Here is a 14,691-nt window from a genome sequence, read left to right on the forward strand (position 1 = left end):
TCAATGGGCCAAGAATTTTCAAATGGAGTTTAATTCACACAAATGCGAGGTGCAGCATTTTGGGAAAGCAAACCTTAGCTGGGCTTATACACTTAATGGTAAGGCCCCAGGGAGTGTTGCTCAACAAGGGCACCTTGGAGTGCAGGTTCATAGCTCCTTGAAAGTGGAATCACAGGTAGATAGGATAGTGAAGAAGGTGTTTGGTATGTTTTCCTTTATTGGTCAGAGCATTGAGTACAGGTGTTGGGAGGTCATTTTGCAGCTGTACAGGACATTGGTCAGGCCACTGTTGGAATATTGCATGCAATTCTGGTCTCTTTCCTATCGGAAAGATGTTGTGAAACTTGAAAGGGTTCAAAAAAGATTTACAAGGATGTTGCCAGGGTTGGAGGAGTTGAGCTACAGGGAGAGGCTGAACATGCTGGGGCTGTTTTCCCTGGAGCATCGGAGACTGAGGGATGAACCTATAGAGTTTTACAAAATTATGAGTGTCATGGATAAGATAAATAGACAAAGTCTTTTCCCTGGAGTGGGGGATGTCCAGAACTAGAGGGCATAGGTTTAGGGTGAGAGGGAAAGATATAAAAGAGACTTATGGGGCACACAGAGAGTGGTACGTGTATGGAATGAGCTGTCAGAGGAAGTGGTGGAGGCTGGTACAATTGCAACATTTAAGAGGCATTTGGATGGGTATATGAATAGGAAGGGTTTAGAGAGATATGCGCCGAGTGCTGGCAGATGAGACTAGATTGGGTTGGGATATCTGGTCGGCATGGATGGGTTGGACTGAAGGGTCTGTTTCCATGCTGTACGTCTCTATGACTCTATGACTCTAATTGCCTGTGTGAAATTTGCTCCAGCTTCCTCCCACAGTCGAAAAATGTGCAAGTTAGATGGATCGGCCATGGGAAATGCAGGGTTGCAGGGATAGGGTGGGTCTGGGTGGGATGCTCCTCTGAGGGTCACTGTGGACTCGATGGGCCGAATGGCCTGCTTGCACACTGCAGGGATTCTATACTTCTAACTATTTTAAATTAAACGCAATCATTCTGAAAGCGAATATGTGCATGGAGTTGAGAGATGCCATCAGCTGAATTTTTTTAAAGCGTGCCCACTTTATTGGAATAGAACTAATAATAACTCAATTGTACACATAACGAGATTAAATTCTTTTTTTTAGACAGAGTTGGGCTGAGCTGTTTCTAAAGCACTGATTATTAATTACACGAGAGATAATCGTGGAATTGTGAACTTAGATTTATGTCAAAAAGGCATTTATTCATCGAACCTTCAGTTTAAATAAAAAGCTATATTTATTACTGAGTAAACCCCCTCCTCTTTCCTCCGGAGAATCGCCCTCTGTTGACATTGGATTCCATTGCATCAATCACAAAGACACTTGTTCAGTCGCTGGTCCACTGCCTCGAAGGGCAGATATATTTAACGGAATTCACTGCCGGGCCCGCTAACCGAGCAGAAGAAGGGGATAAAAGAGGGTGGGGGGAGAAAACGTCTGAAAGAAACCATGAGCACTTCGTCGCTTGGGCCCCATGAGCGCACAGTGAGTAACCACTCGGCACGCACTTCATTCATGTACTCGTTTGTCCCTTCCATCCATCTCCTGCAGCTGTTGAAACTGTCACAGATGTGATAGTCTCCGTTGTGTAATTTGCAGACGTCCACCATTTCCCGAGATCTCGACAAGGGAGTGCCCGCCAGCCTCCCAGGTCTGAGGAAGATCGGGGGATGGTGATGTTCATACTGGGAGAGAGGACGAACGACCACTCTACTCACTTTCCTGGCGACGTGGCAATAATTTCAACCCCTCCCCCCTCCCTTATCTCAACCATTTATTTATTACCAGCATGTGGAAAGACTGTTGAAGCAGCTTTTTAAATGAGGGCTATCAAAGGTGATTGTGATGTTTTTTTCCCCTGTTAAATGACCTCGGCGGACGAGCGGGCAATGTTAACAAACCTTTACATTTGCACTTCGCCACGCCCCGTTTTGTTTGCGTCTGACAACATTTAGCTGCACTTTTCTCACCGTTAACCAAAAGAACAGCCTGACAAACAATGACAGCATTTTCAGGCATGTCCGGAATAGTTTGGGCACGTTGGGTTTTAACCTGTCATGTGCTATCCATCAGTGTCTTCAGTTCAGGCGTGGGAATTTGCCACAATGTCGAAATATGACTAAATCGATTTCAATTTGACATTAAATTCCAAATGAGTTGGGAATTAAAGCTTTGTAATTATCCCGCGTTACAACTTATAGTTGTTATCATTTTCATTGTGAGCAGGCGCACGATTCACTTTCAAAGCGTTTGTACTCGGTGTCCCTCTAACCAGTTTAAAATCACACAACACCAGGTTATAGCCCAACAGGTTGAATTTGAAGCACTAGCTTTCGGAGCGACGCTCCTTCATCAGGTGATTGTGACCCCTCTAACCAGTTACAGTACCAGAAGGGAGATTCAGACGAAACGCTTCTTCCTTTTTCCTACCAGACAGGAGGGACTCGCATATCTGAATAACGATATAACAGAGAAGATAAACGGGCGTTTGAAGTGTGTACCGTTGCCTGAGTTTTGTTTTCGCATGCACGATTCGTTATGTCAATCATACGAAATATGATTAATGTTTGTTCAATACTGAATTAAAGCGCTGTCTTTGGGTTTGTACGCGTTGATCCTGCCTGTGAGGTATCGTTCTCCATCACACTTTCTATATCAGTCTGAGACCTGGATTTAAGAGAACTCGGCCGTGCACCAGAGCCAAACAAAACACATTGGAGACTCATTGGCTCTGGGGTTGTTGCTGGCGTGGCCACGTTGCCATATTTGCGATGTGTATTTTCTCTGTGCCATCGTTCTGTGAAGCTTTTGGTGGAGATCTGCAGTTAACTGTGATGTTGATACTGAAAGTAGAACGTTCCCCATGGTTCCCCCCAAGGGAACCACGCAGTAAGTTAGGCGGCCGCGCATCAGTAAATTTCTGAATCTCTACTTTCTTCTTAGGACAAGATTGAACTATCCTGAAGCAAACTTTAATGTTTTATGAGTGAAACCTCTGCGTTCATACACTGCCAGGATAGGTGTTGGCACAGATCTACGCCAACAAATTATTTAATGAAGAATACATAAGATTGCCAACATAATAGAAGAAAGGACAAAAACACCTCTAAAAAAAATTCTACAGATTTATTTGTGCAAAAATACAAAAGCAAAGTTTAGCAATGCAGAATTCCAAAATAACACTCTCAAACTTACATTACTTATGAATTGCTTTAAATGTTTAGAAAATAATAGTCAGAAATTAGGAGAGATGAATTCTCAAAGTTCCTTTCACAGCATATTATTTCCATAGACTAATGATGAAAACCAGACTACCTCAAATGATGAGAATGACTTCATTTAATGTAAGCTAACAACCCTTGTCAATGACATTGCTTGCCAATGTTGTTGCTTCGATGGTTAAAATTAAACCATTTATGCCACCCCACCTGCCATCGCCTGCTAACCAATATTCACATATCGCCTTTCTCTTCGCAATTCTCAAATGACAATATTGCACAATCTCTTGTTTGAATCCGTCCAGCTAGGTTCCCTTTATCTTTTTTTAAAGAACTTCCTTTACACAAACATTTTTGATTAAGCTCACACTTACTTTCTATCAATCCTTTAGCATAATAGCCATTTTTCTTCCATGTTGGGAAATAGATGGTGACATCTTGCAAAATGTCCAGATTACAGAGGAGGAAGTGCTGGATGTCATGAAATGGTTAAAGATGGACAAATCCCCAGGACCTGATCAGGTGTACCCAAGAACTCTGTGGGAAGCTAGAGAAGTGATTGCTGGGCCTCTTGCTGAGATATTTGTATCATTGATAGTCACAGGTGAGGTGCCGGAAGACTGGAGGTTGGCAAACGTGGTGCCACTGTGTAAGAAGGGCGGTAAGGACAAGCCAGGGAATTATGGATCAGTGAGCCTGACGTCAGTGGTGGGCAAGTTGTTGGAGGGAATCCTGAGGGACAGGATGTACATGTATTTGGAAAGGCAAGGACTGATCAGGGATAGTCAATATGGCTTTGTGCGTGGGAAATCATGTCTCACAAACTTGATTGAGTTTTTTGATGAAGTAACAAAGAAGATTGATGAGGGCAGAGTGGCACATGTGATCTATATGGACTTCAGTAAGGCGTTCGACAAGGTTCCACATGGGAAACTGATTAGCAAGGTTAGATTTCATGGAATACAGGGAGAACTAGCCATTTGGATACAGAACTGGCTCAAAGGTAGAAGACAGAGGGTGGTTGGTGGTGGAGGGTTGTTTTTCAGACTGGAGGCCTGTGACCAGTGGAGTGCCACAAGGATCTGTGCCGGGTCCTCTACTTTTTGTCATTTACATAAATGATTTAGATGCTAGCATAAGAGGTACAGTTAGTAAGTTTGCAGATGACACTACAATTGGAGGTGTCATGGACAGCGAAGAGGGTTACCTCGGATTACAACAGGATCTGGACCAGGTGGGCCAATGGGCTGAGAAGTGGCAGATGGAGTTTAATTCAGATAAATGCAAAGTGTTGCATTTTGGGAAAGCAAATCTTAGCAGGACCTATACACTTAATGGTAAAGTCCCAGGGAGTGTTGCTGAACAAAGAGACCTTGGAGTGCAGGTTCATAGCTCCTTGAAAGTGGAGTCGCAGGTAGATAGGATAGTGAAGGCGGCGTTTGGTATGCTTTCCTTTATTGGTCAGAGTTTTGAGAACAGGAGTTGGGAGGTCATGTTGCGGTTGTACAGGACATTGGTTCGGCCACTGTTGGAATATTGTGTGCAATTCTGGTCTCCTTCCTATCGGAAAGATGTTGTGAAACTTGAAAGGGTTCAGAAAAGATTTACAAGGATGTTGCCAGGGTTGGAGGATCTGAGCTACAGGGAGAGGCTGAACAGGCTGGGGGTATTTTCCTTGGAGCTTCAGAGGCTGAGGGATGAACTTATAGAGGTTTACAAAGTTATGAGGGCATGGATAGAATAAATAGGCAAAGTCTTTTCCCTGGGATCGGGGAGTCCAGAACTAGAGGGCATAGGTTTAGGGTGAGAGGGAGAAGATATAAAAGAGACCTAAGGGGCAACTTTTTCACACAGATGGTGGTACATGTATGGAATGAGCTGCCAGAGGATGTGGTGGAGGGCAGTACAATTGCAACATTTAAGAGGCATTTGGATGGGTATATGAATAGGAGGGATTTGGAGGAATATGGGCTGGGTGCTGGCTGGTGGGACTAGATTGGATTGGGATATCTGGTTGGCATGGACGGGTTGGACCGAAGGGTCTGTTTCCATGCTGTACATCTCTATGACTCTATGTCTATGAGTATGAAACATTGCAGTATTTTTTTTTGCTTAAGGATACTTAAGGGGAGATCCAAGATGGCGGCGACTCAGCAAGTCTGAGTTTACAGTGCTCTTCCCAAAACCTGGGTAAAGTGAGTTACTCACCCCCACCACACTTACCAAACCACCCAAAAAAAATTTCTAACCTTAATTAGCTGCTTACTATTATATTTAAGCAGTTTAATATTAAGTGGATAATGAGTAAACCAAAGGGATCCCGCAGCTCTCAGAAAACAAAGACCCCTCCCCCACCCTCCTCTCCTCCTCCGGCTGCAGCTGATGTAAAAACAGGCCTTGAAGAGATGATTGCCAGGCTGGAAACGACACTCGTCAATTTCATTGTAGAATCCAGACAGAGATGGAACTCATTCGAAGAAAAGCTACAAAAGCACAGCCAGGCTCTCGAGGAACTGCAGGGCCGCGTGGAGGGGGCGGAGCTAAAGGCCACGACCTCCGAGGCTACAGCACAAACAGCTGCAGAACAGGTGCGAGCTCTGGAGCAGAGAGTCCGGGCCTTTGAAATCTACATGGATGACCTGGATAATAGAAATCGGAGAAAGAATATCCGTCTTCTGGGCCTCCCTGAACAAGAAGAGAAGGGACAGTTAGTAGTATTTCTGGAGCGATGGTTGCCCCAGCTTTTAAACCTGGGGGCTGAAACTGACCGGGTAAGGGTGGAGTGGGCCTACCGGGTCGCAGCACGCTGATCTGGCCCAAACCAGCGCCCACGCCCGGTCCTGTTCCGGCTGCAGAGTTATAGGGAGAGGCAGATACTCCTGGATGCCTCCAGAAAGCTTGGAAAGGATCCTAAAGCCATGATCCATGAAGGATCCAAGATTATGTTATTTCAGGACTACTCCCCGGCTTTGGCACGAAGGAGGAAGGCGTTTGATGAGGTGAAAAAATGTCTAAGGAACTTAAATATTCAATACACCTTACGCTACCCAGCGACGTTATGCTTTACCCACGAAGGATCCGAGTATAATTTTAGATCACCAGAAGAGGCCAAGGAACTTTTAGACTCGTTTAAATAAATCGTAAGAGACAATTAATGTTGGCTTGCCTCTTCCACACTCTGTGGGGAGAAGTGGATACTTTACTCTACTTTACTTTTGCTTCTGGGAGCAGGGTTGTCTTCCCTTGCTATTTTATGTTATTATACTTAACTGTAATCTGCTGGAGTTGGAATTTTATAGTTATGTGTGTTTGTACGTGGCATTGATGCTATCAGATATACTCAGGTATGGGTGGGGAGGGGTGGGGGTGGGACGCTTACTGTTAACTCTAGCTCGGTATTATATCTAAATCCTATTAAGGAGCACCCGGGTCAAGGGTGGGACACTGTTTGGGAGAGGATATGGTGGACCTTTAGAAAGGAAGTAAGGCCCCCTGAGAACAAGGGGGGAGGATCTCCATTCAAACATGTTTTTTTTGTTCTTATTGTTTGGAAATAGTTTCCTTTTTATTATACTGTTATGAGTGTATTAGAGAACATTTTCTCTTGTTTGAAGGATGTAAGTGACTCAATTATACACTCTGGATAATTGTGGATTAGATTAGTAGTTAACTGAGTTTCATTGTTTTTCTTTCTTCTTTAGTATCATTCCTTTGAATTTTGATGATTATATATTTAAGATCTATTTTTATATTAATGTTTGTGCTTGAAAGTTCTGTTTATTTTTGTAAATCTGTCAAAATATTAAATTTCTAATAAAAAAAATCTTTAAAAAAAAAGGATACTTAAGGATAGCTGTGACAATGATGTCCACCCAAAATCATACTTTTATGGTAGGTCTTTGAATTGCTATGTGTAGCCTATTACATAATCAGTTCGGGCAGCATCCAACGAGCAGTGAAATCGACGTTTCGGGCAAAAGCCCTTCATTAGGACTTTTGCCCGAAACGTCGATTTCGCTGCTCATTGGATGCTGCCTGAACCGCTGTGCTCTTCCAGCACCACTGATCCAGAATCTGGTTTCCAGCATCTGCAGTCATTGTTTTTACCTATTACATAATCAGTGTCAGTCCTTTTATTGTATTGTTTCATAAATTGGTAATAGTTTATGGATGAGAAAAAGCCAGCATATTTTTGTATAGTAATTCAAAAGGATTTCTTTTCTTTCACCCAGGAGGAATGCAAATAACAAATCCCATTAAGTCAGGTGAGGTGTCCCTGCATTGCAGGAACATTTTCATATGCTACATGGACTACTTTTTCTGTTGCTGTCTCAAATATGAAATTATCTAGCCTGAAAACACATGTCATGAAGGACAAAAACTCTCCTGTTCTATCTGCTTACCAAAAATGTGATTAAACTTTGGGTCCAGAATCCAAGTTTTAAGCCTTAAAATCCAATTATTTATCCTTAACTGTTGTGCAAGATCAGATACAATGCAAGCACTATTACATGATCATCTGATATACTGAAGCTGGAAGGACTTTCCAGTTCAATACTGCTGTCCCATGATCATTTGAAAAACTCAGGTTTGTTATATATACACATATATAATATATTATAGTCGGATTTCAATTAGCCATTTTAAAAAAAATCCAACTTATGGCTTACTTGTTCTGTTAAAGTGGGGGTTCAGAGAGATACTTGCCAATTATTAACACAAATTCCTATATGCAGCACCATTAGATGACAGTTCATAAGAGGTGTTTGGACACAATACATGGTTTGACACCTAGTGTCTGAACAGGACTTTTCCATGAAATAAGTAAAATGGAAGTTGTTATGATAATCAACAATTTTTAATTGAGAAAGTACTTTGGCTTAATAATAATCCATATTTTGACAGGTTGTCCACAGAAATCTACATCTGTATAATGATACAACACAGTTACATAAATTCAACCCAATAATTTGTGTTCTTCCAATAAGCTGCCCAATTTATTGAACCAACAGTCATTTTTTTCCAGGATTTTAGAACAACTTGCAGGCTTTACTGGAGTAATGTGGAAAGAATCCCAGTCATGGGTGCCAAATACTCAGTGATGCTATAAAACATTATGGACTCACCTAATTTGGATATCAAATTATCAAGTCTGTCGAACTGGATCCTGTTGCCATAAACTTCTGTCTTTGCTCGTCATCTTGGAGTCATATCCACTAATGGAAACCTCACACTGACAGGTTTGATTATTCAACATCTGACAAGTGTGAGTTTGTACCATCACAAGTCAGTAGGTGTCATGAATGAATAACATGGAATGTGCAATTGTATGACCACGATCCTCTTATTTGGACCCTGAAAGAGAGGCCCTATGTTTTGAGATGTGAAGTGACTGTTTCTTGGGAACATAGTTATTGTGGACATCAAGCCCTTTAAATATGAGCAAGTGTTATTTGGGTAAAGTCTTTGAAAAGCTGTAACCCCAGTCTCTGACTTTTTTTTTACCTTCCTTTCAAGTGTAGTGGCAGGATTACAGGTACCTGGTTTATTGGCAGCAACACCTTAATCTAGGTCTTCATACATGTGCCTTTGCAATAAGATGTGCTGCCTATGAATAGCTTGCCAATGTACTCAGTGACAGAATTGTATAAATTGGGGTCTTTCCTTATTGTTATTATTTCCTTAATTGCTATTTTAATTATTGCCTGTTTTTACAGAAAATCAACCCCACTAGATGATGTACATGGGTGAAGAAATATTATTATAAATGACTGGGGATCTAAAATATGACAGGGACCTGTCAGCACATGTTTTATTTGCCACAGGATTACACTTCATTAGAAATTTACTGCTGAGAAAGGAAGGGTAGAAAGATATGAGAGCTCTCTTCTTAGCCTAAATATGGTTCTAAAGGACTGTGTCCAGTTTGACCCTGATATTCTCCATGGGCCAATAATTGCCCCCACAATCAGTTCTTTTGGAGATTTAATCTTTTGTCATCTAAAGAAATTACTTCCTGTTTATTGATGCTAACCACCACATCCCATTGTTCAAGATGTTGATTGGCTCACCTGGGATCTATTCCATTTCCAATCAATAACAAACTATATTCTGTAAAAAAAACAAACTGTGTAATTCTTAAAATAAAACTGGCCACAGATGATAATCTCTTTTAAAATGTGAAAGGAATTGGTGTTTGGGGAAAAATCTCAGAAGCAGTTCATTCAAAACATATAAATTTGATGGTTGAAGTGGTAGGTGTTGATTAAGTTAATTGAAAATATGCAATGAATACAATTTTCATACTACTTAATAATTTGCTACTGACAGTGGCTCCAAACTGAATATAAATAAGATTTAATTGTGTTGCCAGACACGTGGTGCTTCACCAAATTAAAGTATTAATTCAGGCAAAGTGACTTGGAAATTAGAGGTGAGGATAAGGTGACACAGGTTGCTTGTGCATGTCGATTATCAACAAACTAAACAGCTGAAATGTCTCTGCTCATATTTGTACTAACTAATGAAGTTATTTTGCGGTCACTGCCCCTTGTATAGAATCATAAACTCTGTAAAGGTATCAACTTCACTGACAATAAAAACATCAAAACATTTAGCAGTCGGAACAATATCTGGAACTCAAAAGCTGCATTTCTAATATGAATACATTTTCAATACACTGATTCACCTGATGATAATGCAGTCTTTATGAAGGGTGTTACTACCACTTGATGTAATCTTTGCATATTGTTGTTTTTAGCTTTATGTTTGCCTGCTGGATTGGAATCTCTCCCTAAATGCTTCAATAATGTGGATGTTTTGTCTTCGTTTTGTTTGAGGGAGTGGAATTTTATTAGTTCCAGAATTATGCATGTTATAAGGGTGTGACTATCCTATAAGTAGATTGATTTAAGTTAACTACTCCTGTGACATGGCCACATAATCCTGCCTCACATTGCATAGAAACCTACAAACATGGAAACTAGGAGTAGTCCATTTAACTCTTTGAGCTTGCTTTGTCATTCATTTGGACCATGGCTAATCATGTATCTCAATGCCATATTCCTCCTTTTCCCATTACCCTTGATACCTTTAAAATCTAGAAATTTAGCAATCTTTTTCTTGAATATATTCAATGACTTGGCCTCCACAGGCTCCCATGGTAGAGATTTTCACAGGTTCACCATGCTTTGAAATATTTCCTCATTTCAGTCCTCAATGGCCGAGCCAGTTTCCTGAGACTGTTTCGTCTGGTCTAGATTTCATAGCCAGGGAAAACGTTCTTTCTGCAGCTAAACACTCCAGTTCTGAAAGAATTGTATACTTTTTAATCAGATCCCCTATCATTCTTCCAAATTTTAGTGAATACAGGCCCAGTCAAACCAATCTCTCCTCATAGGACAGTTCTGTCATTCCCAGTATCACCGCTTCACTCTATGAGAAGTAAATCCTTTTCAAGGCAGGGAGACCCAAATTGCATGCAGTACTCTGGATGTGGTCTCACCAAGGCTCTTATAACTATAAAACAGAAAAGATTACTTAATTGGTGACATATTGGGAAGTGTGGGTGTACAAAGAAATCCAGATCCCTTTGTACATCTACACTTCCCAATATGTCACCAATTAAGTAATCTTTTCTGTTTTACACACCCAAATGTTAATGTGGACAATGTGTTGATATTTGCAATGTCACGATGTCAATAAAACAGAGATATATAAAAATGACTATAAATGACAATAATAATATTTCAAGTTTTGTTTTGCAATCTCACTGTGAAAATTAAGGGAGATGGAGGTATTTGGGGGCAGTTATGTGGGGGGGCGCGCGGTTGGCGCGAGGCACTTGTCATAACACAATTACAAACTCCAATTTTTGAGATATTTACCTGATTGAAACATAGGCTGGAAATTAATGTATTTGAGGGGGTCTGTTGCACTAGCTGGAGAAATGTTGAGAACCCAGCATCACTTTCTCTTGGAGGCCTGATACTTGTATATTCCAAAAACGTACTTAATGTGAGTTACATTTCTCCTCTGTAATTGAACCCCCAGTTCAGCAAAAATTTCACCCATGAGAGCTGCTGACCAATCAGGTGTTGGCAAATTTCCAGTACCAGCAATATCGCTAGAAGTGATAACAACTGGAGGTATTACAGTGACCTCCTCACCAGGATCACACATGGATCATTGAAGAGAGGTGAATGTGGTTAGGTTTGGAGTTATGAGGTTGAAGTAGGGAGTGTTGGAACCAAGAGCATGTGGATAGCTTGCTGCTGAGCTCCTTCTTCCTGGTACTGGTTTCCTCGGTCAAGTGAATGCAGAGTACTGTTGAATGCGCTACTCAGCCCTCAATCTTGTAGCTGACTGGCAAACCTGACAAGTTAGCTGAGTAGTCCCCTCGAATAATTAAGTCATCTCTTGTATCTTCTTATGCAAATTTTTCACCTTTCTATTTCCCAACTTCTCTCTTCAAAGGCTTTTAAAAAATCCATTTGTTTGACCAATTTTTGTCATTGCTTCTTGATCTTGTACAAGGCTTGTCTTTTGTTTATTCACCTTTCTGAAAATTTACAGGCAATTTTTCAAAATTTAAAATAATTATATAGGTGAAGAGGGCACTCAGTCGACTGTGTTAACTAAATGCTATACCAACACGTAGCATTTTTATTAAAAGTTTCCATCTCACTGAGGAGGATTCTGGGTAATCCATCTCCAATAACTTGCTCTGAAAACTCTGATAACATTTTGATAGGTGTAACAGATTCCACCACAGCAGTTGAGACAATCCACAACATTTAAATAGAACAATACATGACATTCTTAAAACAAACTCAATTCACTTGATGTGAACAAATGCTTTAAAGAGTTCCAGTATTTAGGTCCACATTATTGCCAAAACTAATCAGTTCTTCCTTGGGATAATTGATCTGTGTACAGCATTTTGTTGAATTCTATCCATTAGTTTTATTAATAGATTGTTTACAGTCAAACAGACTAACAAATGGGTGAAAACATTGCTTTTTCCCACTTTCAGTGGTGAAGATAATAAATGGGAGCAGTCTATGAACAAGCTTTATGAATGCTCTAGAACATGAAACTTTAAATTGACTAATATAAATTCTGATATATAATTTAAATACTGTGATACAGACTGACAATGTAAAGGGAGAGAAAATGAGGGACTGCATATGCTGGAGATCTGAATCGAGAGTGTGGTGCTGGAAAAGCACAGCCGGTCAGGCAGCATCCGAGGAGCCGGAGAATCGACATTTCGGGCATAAGCCCTTCATCAGGAATGAGGCTTGTGGGAAGGGGGCTGAGAGATAGATGGGAGGGGCTGGGGCTAGGGGGAAGTTACCTGAGAGTGCGTTAAGTAGGCATAGGTAGGAGTGAAGGTGATAGGTCAGAGAGGAGGATAGAGTAGATAGGTGGGAGGGAGATGGGCAGGTTGGATAGGTCAAGAGGGCAGTGCCGTGTTGAAAGGTTGGATCTAGGATACAGTGGGGGGAGGGGAAATGAGGAAACTGGTGAAATCCACAATAATCCCATGTGGTTGTAAGGTCCCAAGGCAGAAGATAAGGCGTTCTTCCTCCAGGCAGCGGTGGTAAGGTTTGGCAATGGAGGAGGCACCGAACCTGCATGTCTTGGGGGAGTGGGAGGGAGAGTTAAAGTGTTCGGCCATTGGGTTGAGAGGTTGCTTCTTGTGTGTTCTCTGAAGCGTTACACAAGTAGGCGTCCTATCTCCCCAGTATAGAGGAGACCTCATCAGGAGCAATTGATACAGTAAATGATGTGTGTGGAAATGCAGATAAATCTCTGACAGATGTGGAAAGCTCCTTTGGGGCCTTGGATGGAGTTAAGGGGGAGGTGTGGGGAGGGGAGAGTGGGTTGGTGAGGAGTGTGGACCAGACAAGAGAGTCGTGGAGAGAATGATCTTTACAGAATGCAGATAGGGATGGGTAGAGCGTGGGTGGTGTCCCAAACGTAGGTGGGGAGTTCCGAGTACCAAACTCATCTCCACATACCTTGACACCATCCTCTCCCCCCTCATCCAGGAAGTCCTCACCTACATTCGGAACACTATGCATGCTCTGCACCTCCTCCAGGACTTTCATTTCCCTGGCCCCCAAAGCCTCATCTTCACCATGGACATCTAGTCCCTTTACACATCAACCTGCCATGACAAAGGCCTCCAAACCCTCTGTTTCTCCCTCTCCCGTTGTCCCCACCTGACACTCTCATTTGTTCAGCTGAATTGGTCCTTACCTTCAATAATTTCTCCTTTGAATCCTTCCACTCCCTCTGATTCCTGGACTTTCCATGTCCATCAATGGTGACTGCCTCAACATGGACATATTCTACAAACCCACCAACTCCCACAGCTACCTAGACTACCCCTCCTCCCACCCTGCCCCCTGTAAAAATGCTATCCCTTATTCCAATTCCTCCGCATTTGCTGCTTCTGCTCCCAGGAGGACCACTTTCACCACACAACACACCATATCTCCTCTTCTTCAAAGACAGCAATTTCCTCTCCCTTGTGGTCGATGATGCCCGCCAGTGCATCTCATCCACTTCCCACTCCTTCATCCTCGGACCCCACCCCTCCAACTGCAACAAGAACAGAACCCCTTTGTCTTCATCTTCCACCTCACCAACCTCCGGATACATTGCGTTATCCTCCGCCATTTCTGCCACCTACAAACAGACCCCACCATCAGTGATATATTTTCCTCTCCACTCCTATCTGCTTTCTGTAAAGACCATTTCCTCTGCAACTCTCTTGTCAGGTCCATGCTCAACGCACCCCCAATCCCCTTAACCAACCCACCCTCCCCTCCTGGCACTTTCCCCTGCCACTGCAAGGATTGCAAAACCTGCGTCCACATCTCCCCCTCCTCACCTCCATCCAAGGCCCCAGAGGAGCCTTCCACATCCATCAGAAATTTACCAGCATTTCCACAGACATCTTTGACTGTACCCGTTGCTCCCAATGTGGTCTCCTCTATATTGGGGAGACAGGATGCCTACGTGTGGAACGCTTCAGAGAACATCTCCGGGACACATACATGAAACAACCCCACTGCCTCATGGCCGAACACTTTAACTCCCCCTCCCATTCCCCCAGGGACATGAATCCTCCTCCATCACCAGACCCCTACTACCCGCCGCCTGGAGAAAGAACACCTTATCTTCCATGTTGGCACCCTCCAACCACATGGGATCAATGTGTATTTCACCAGTTTCCTCATTTCCCTTCTCCTCACCGTATCCCAGATCCAACCTTACAACTTTGCACTGCCCCCTTCACCTGCCCTACCAATCCCTCCCACTTCCCATCTATCTGCTCCACCCTCCTCTCCAATCTATCACCTTCACCCCCACCTTCATCTACCT

General features: G+C 42.4%; 1 protein-coding gene across 1 annotated transcript in view; it reads left to right on the top strand.

Annotated features, from left to right (window-relative positions):
• Window positions 1-1,398: 1,398 nt before the first annotated feature.
• The window catches only part of LOC132824744 (ninjurin-2-like), a 243,900-nt gene continuing 230,607 nt past the window's right edge, over window positions 1,399-14,691 (top strand). The window contains exon 1 of the mRNA XM_060839432.1: window positions 1,399-1,561. Within this exon, the coding sequence (XP_060695415.1) occupies window positions 1,526-1,561 (36 nt within the window). The 5' untranslated portion in view covers window positions 1,399-1,525. The remainder of the gene's footprint in view (window positions 1,562-14,691) is intronic.

Source organism: Hemiscyllium ocellatum, chromosome 19, assembly GCF_020745735.1.
Source record: "Hemiscyllium ocellatum isolate sHemOce1 chromosome 19, sHemOce1.pat.X.cur, whole genome shotgun sequence".
In the NCBI taxonomy this organism is placed as follows: Eukaryota; Metazoa; Chordata; class Chondrichthyes; order Orectolobiformes; family Hemiscylliidae; genus Hemiscyllium; species Hemiscyllium ocellatum.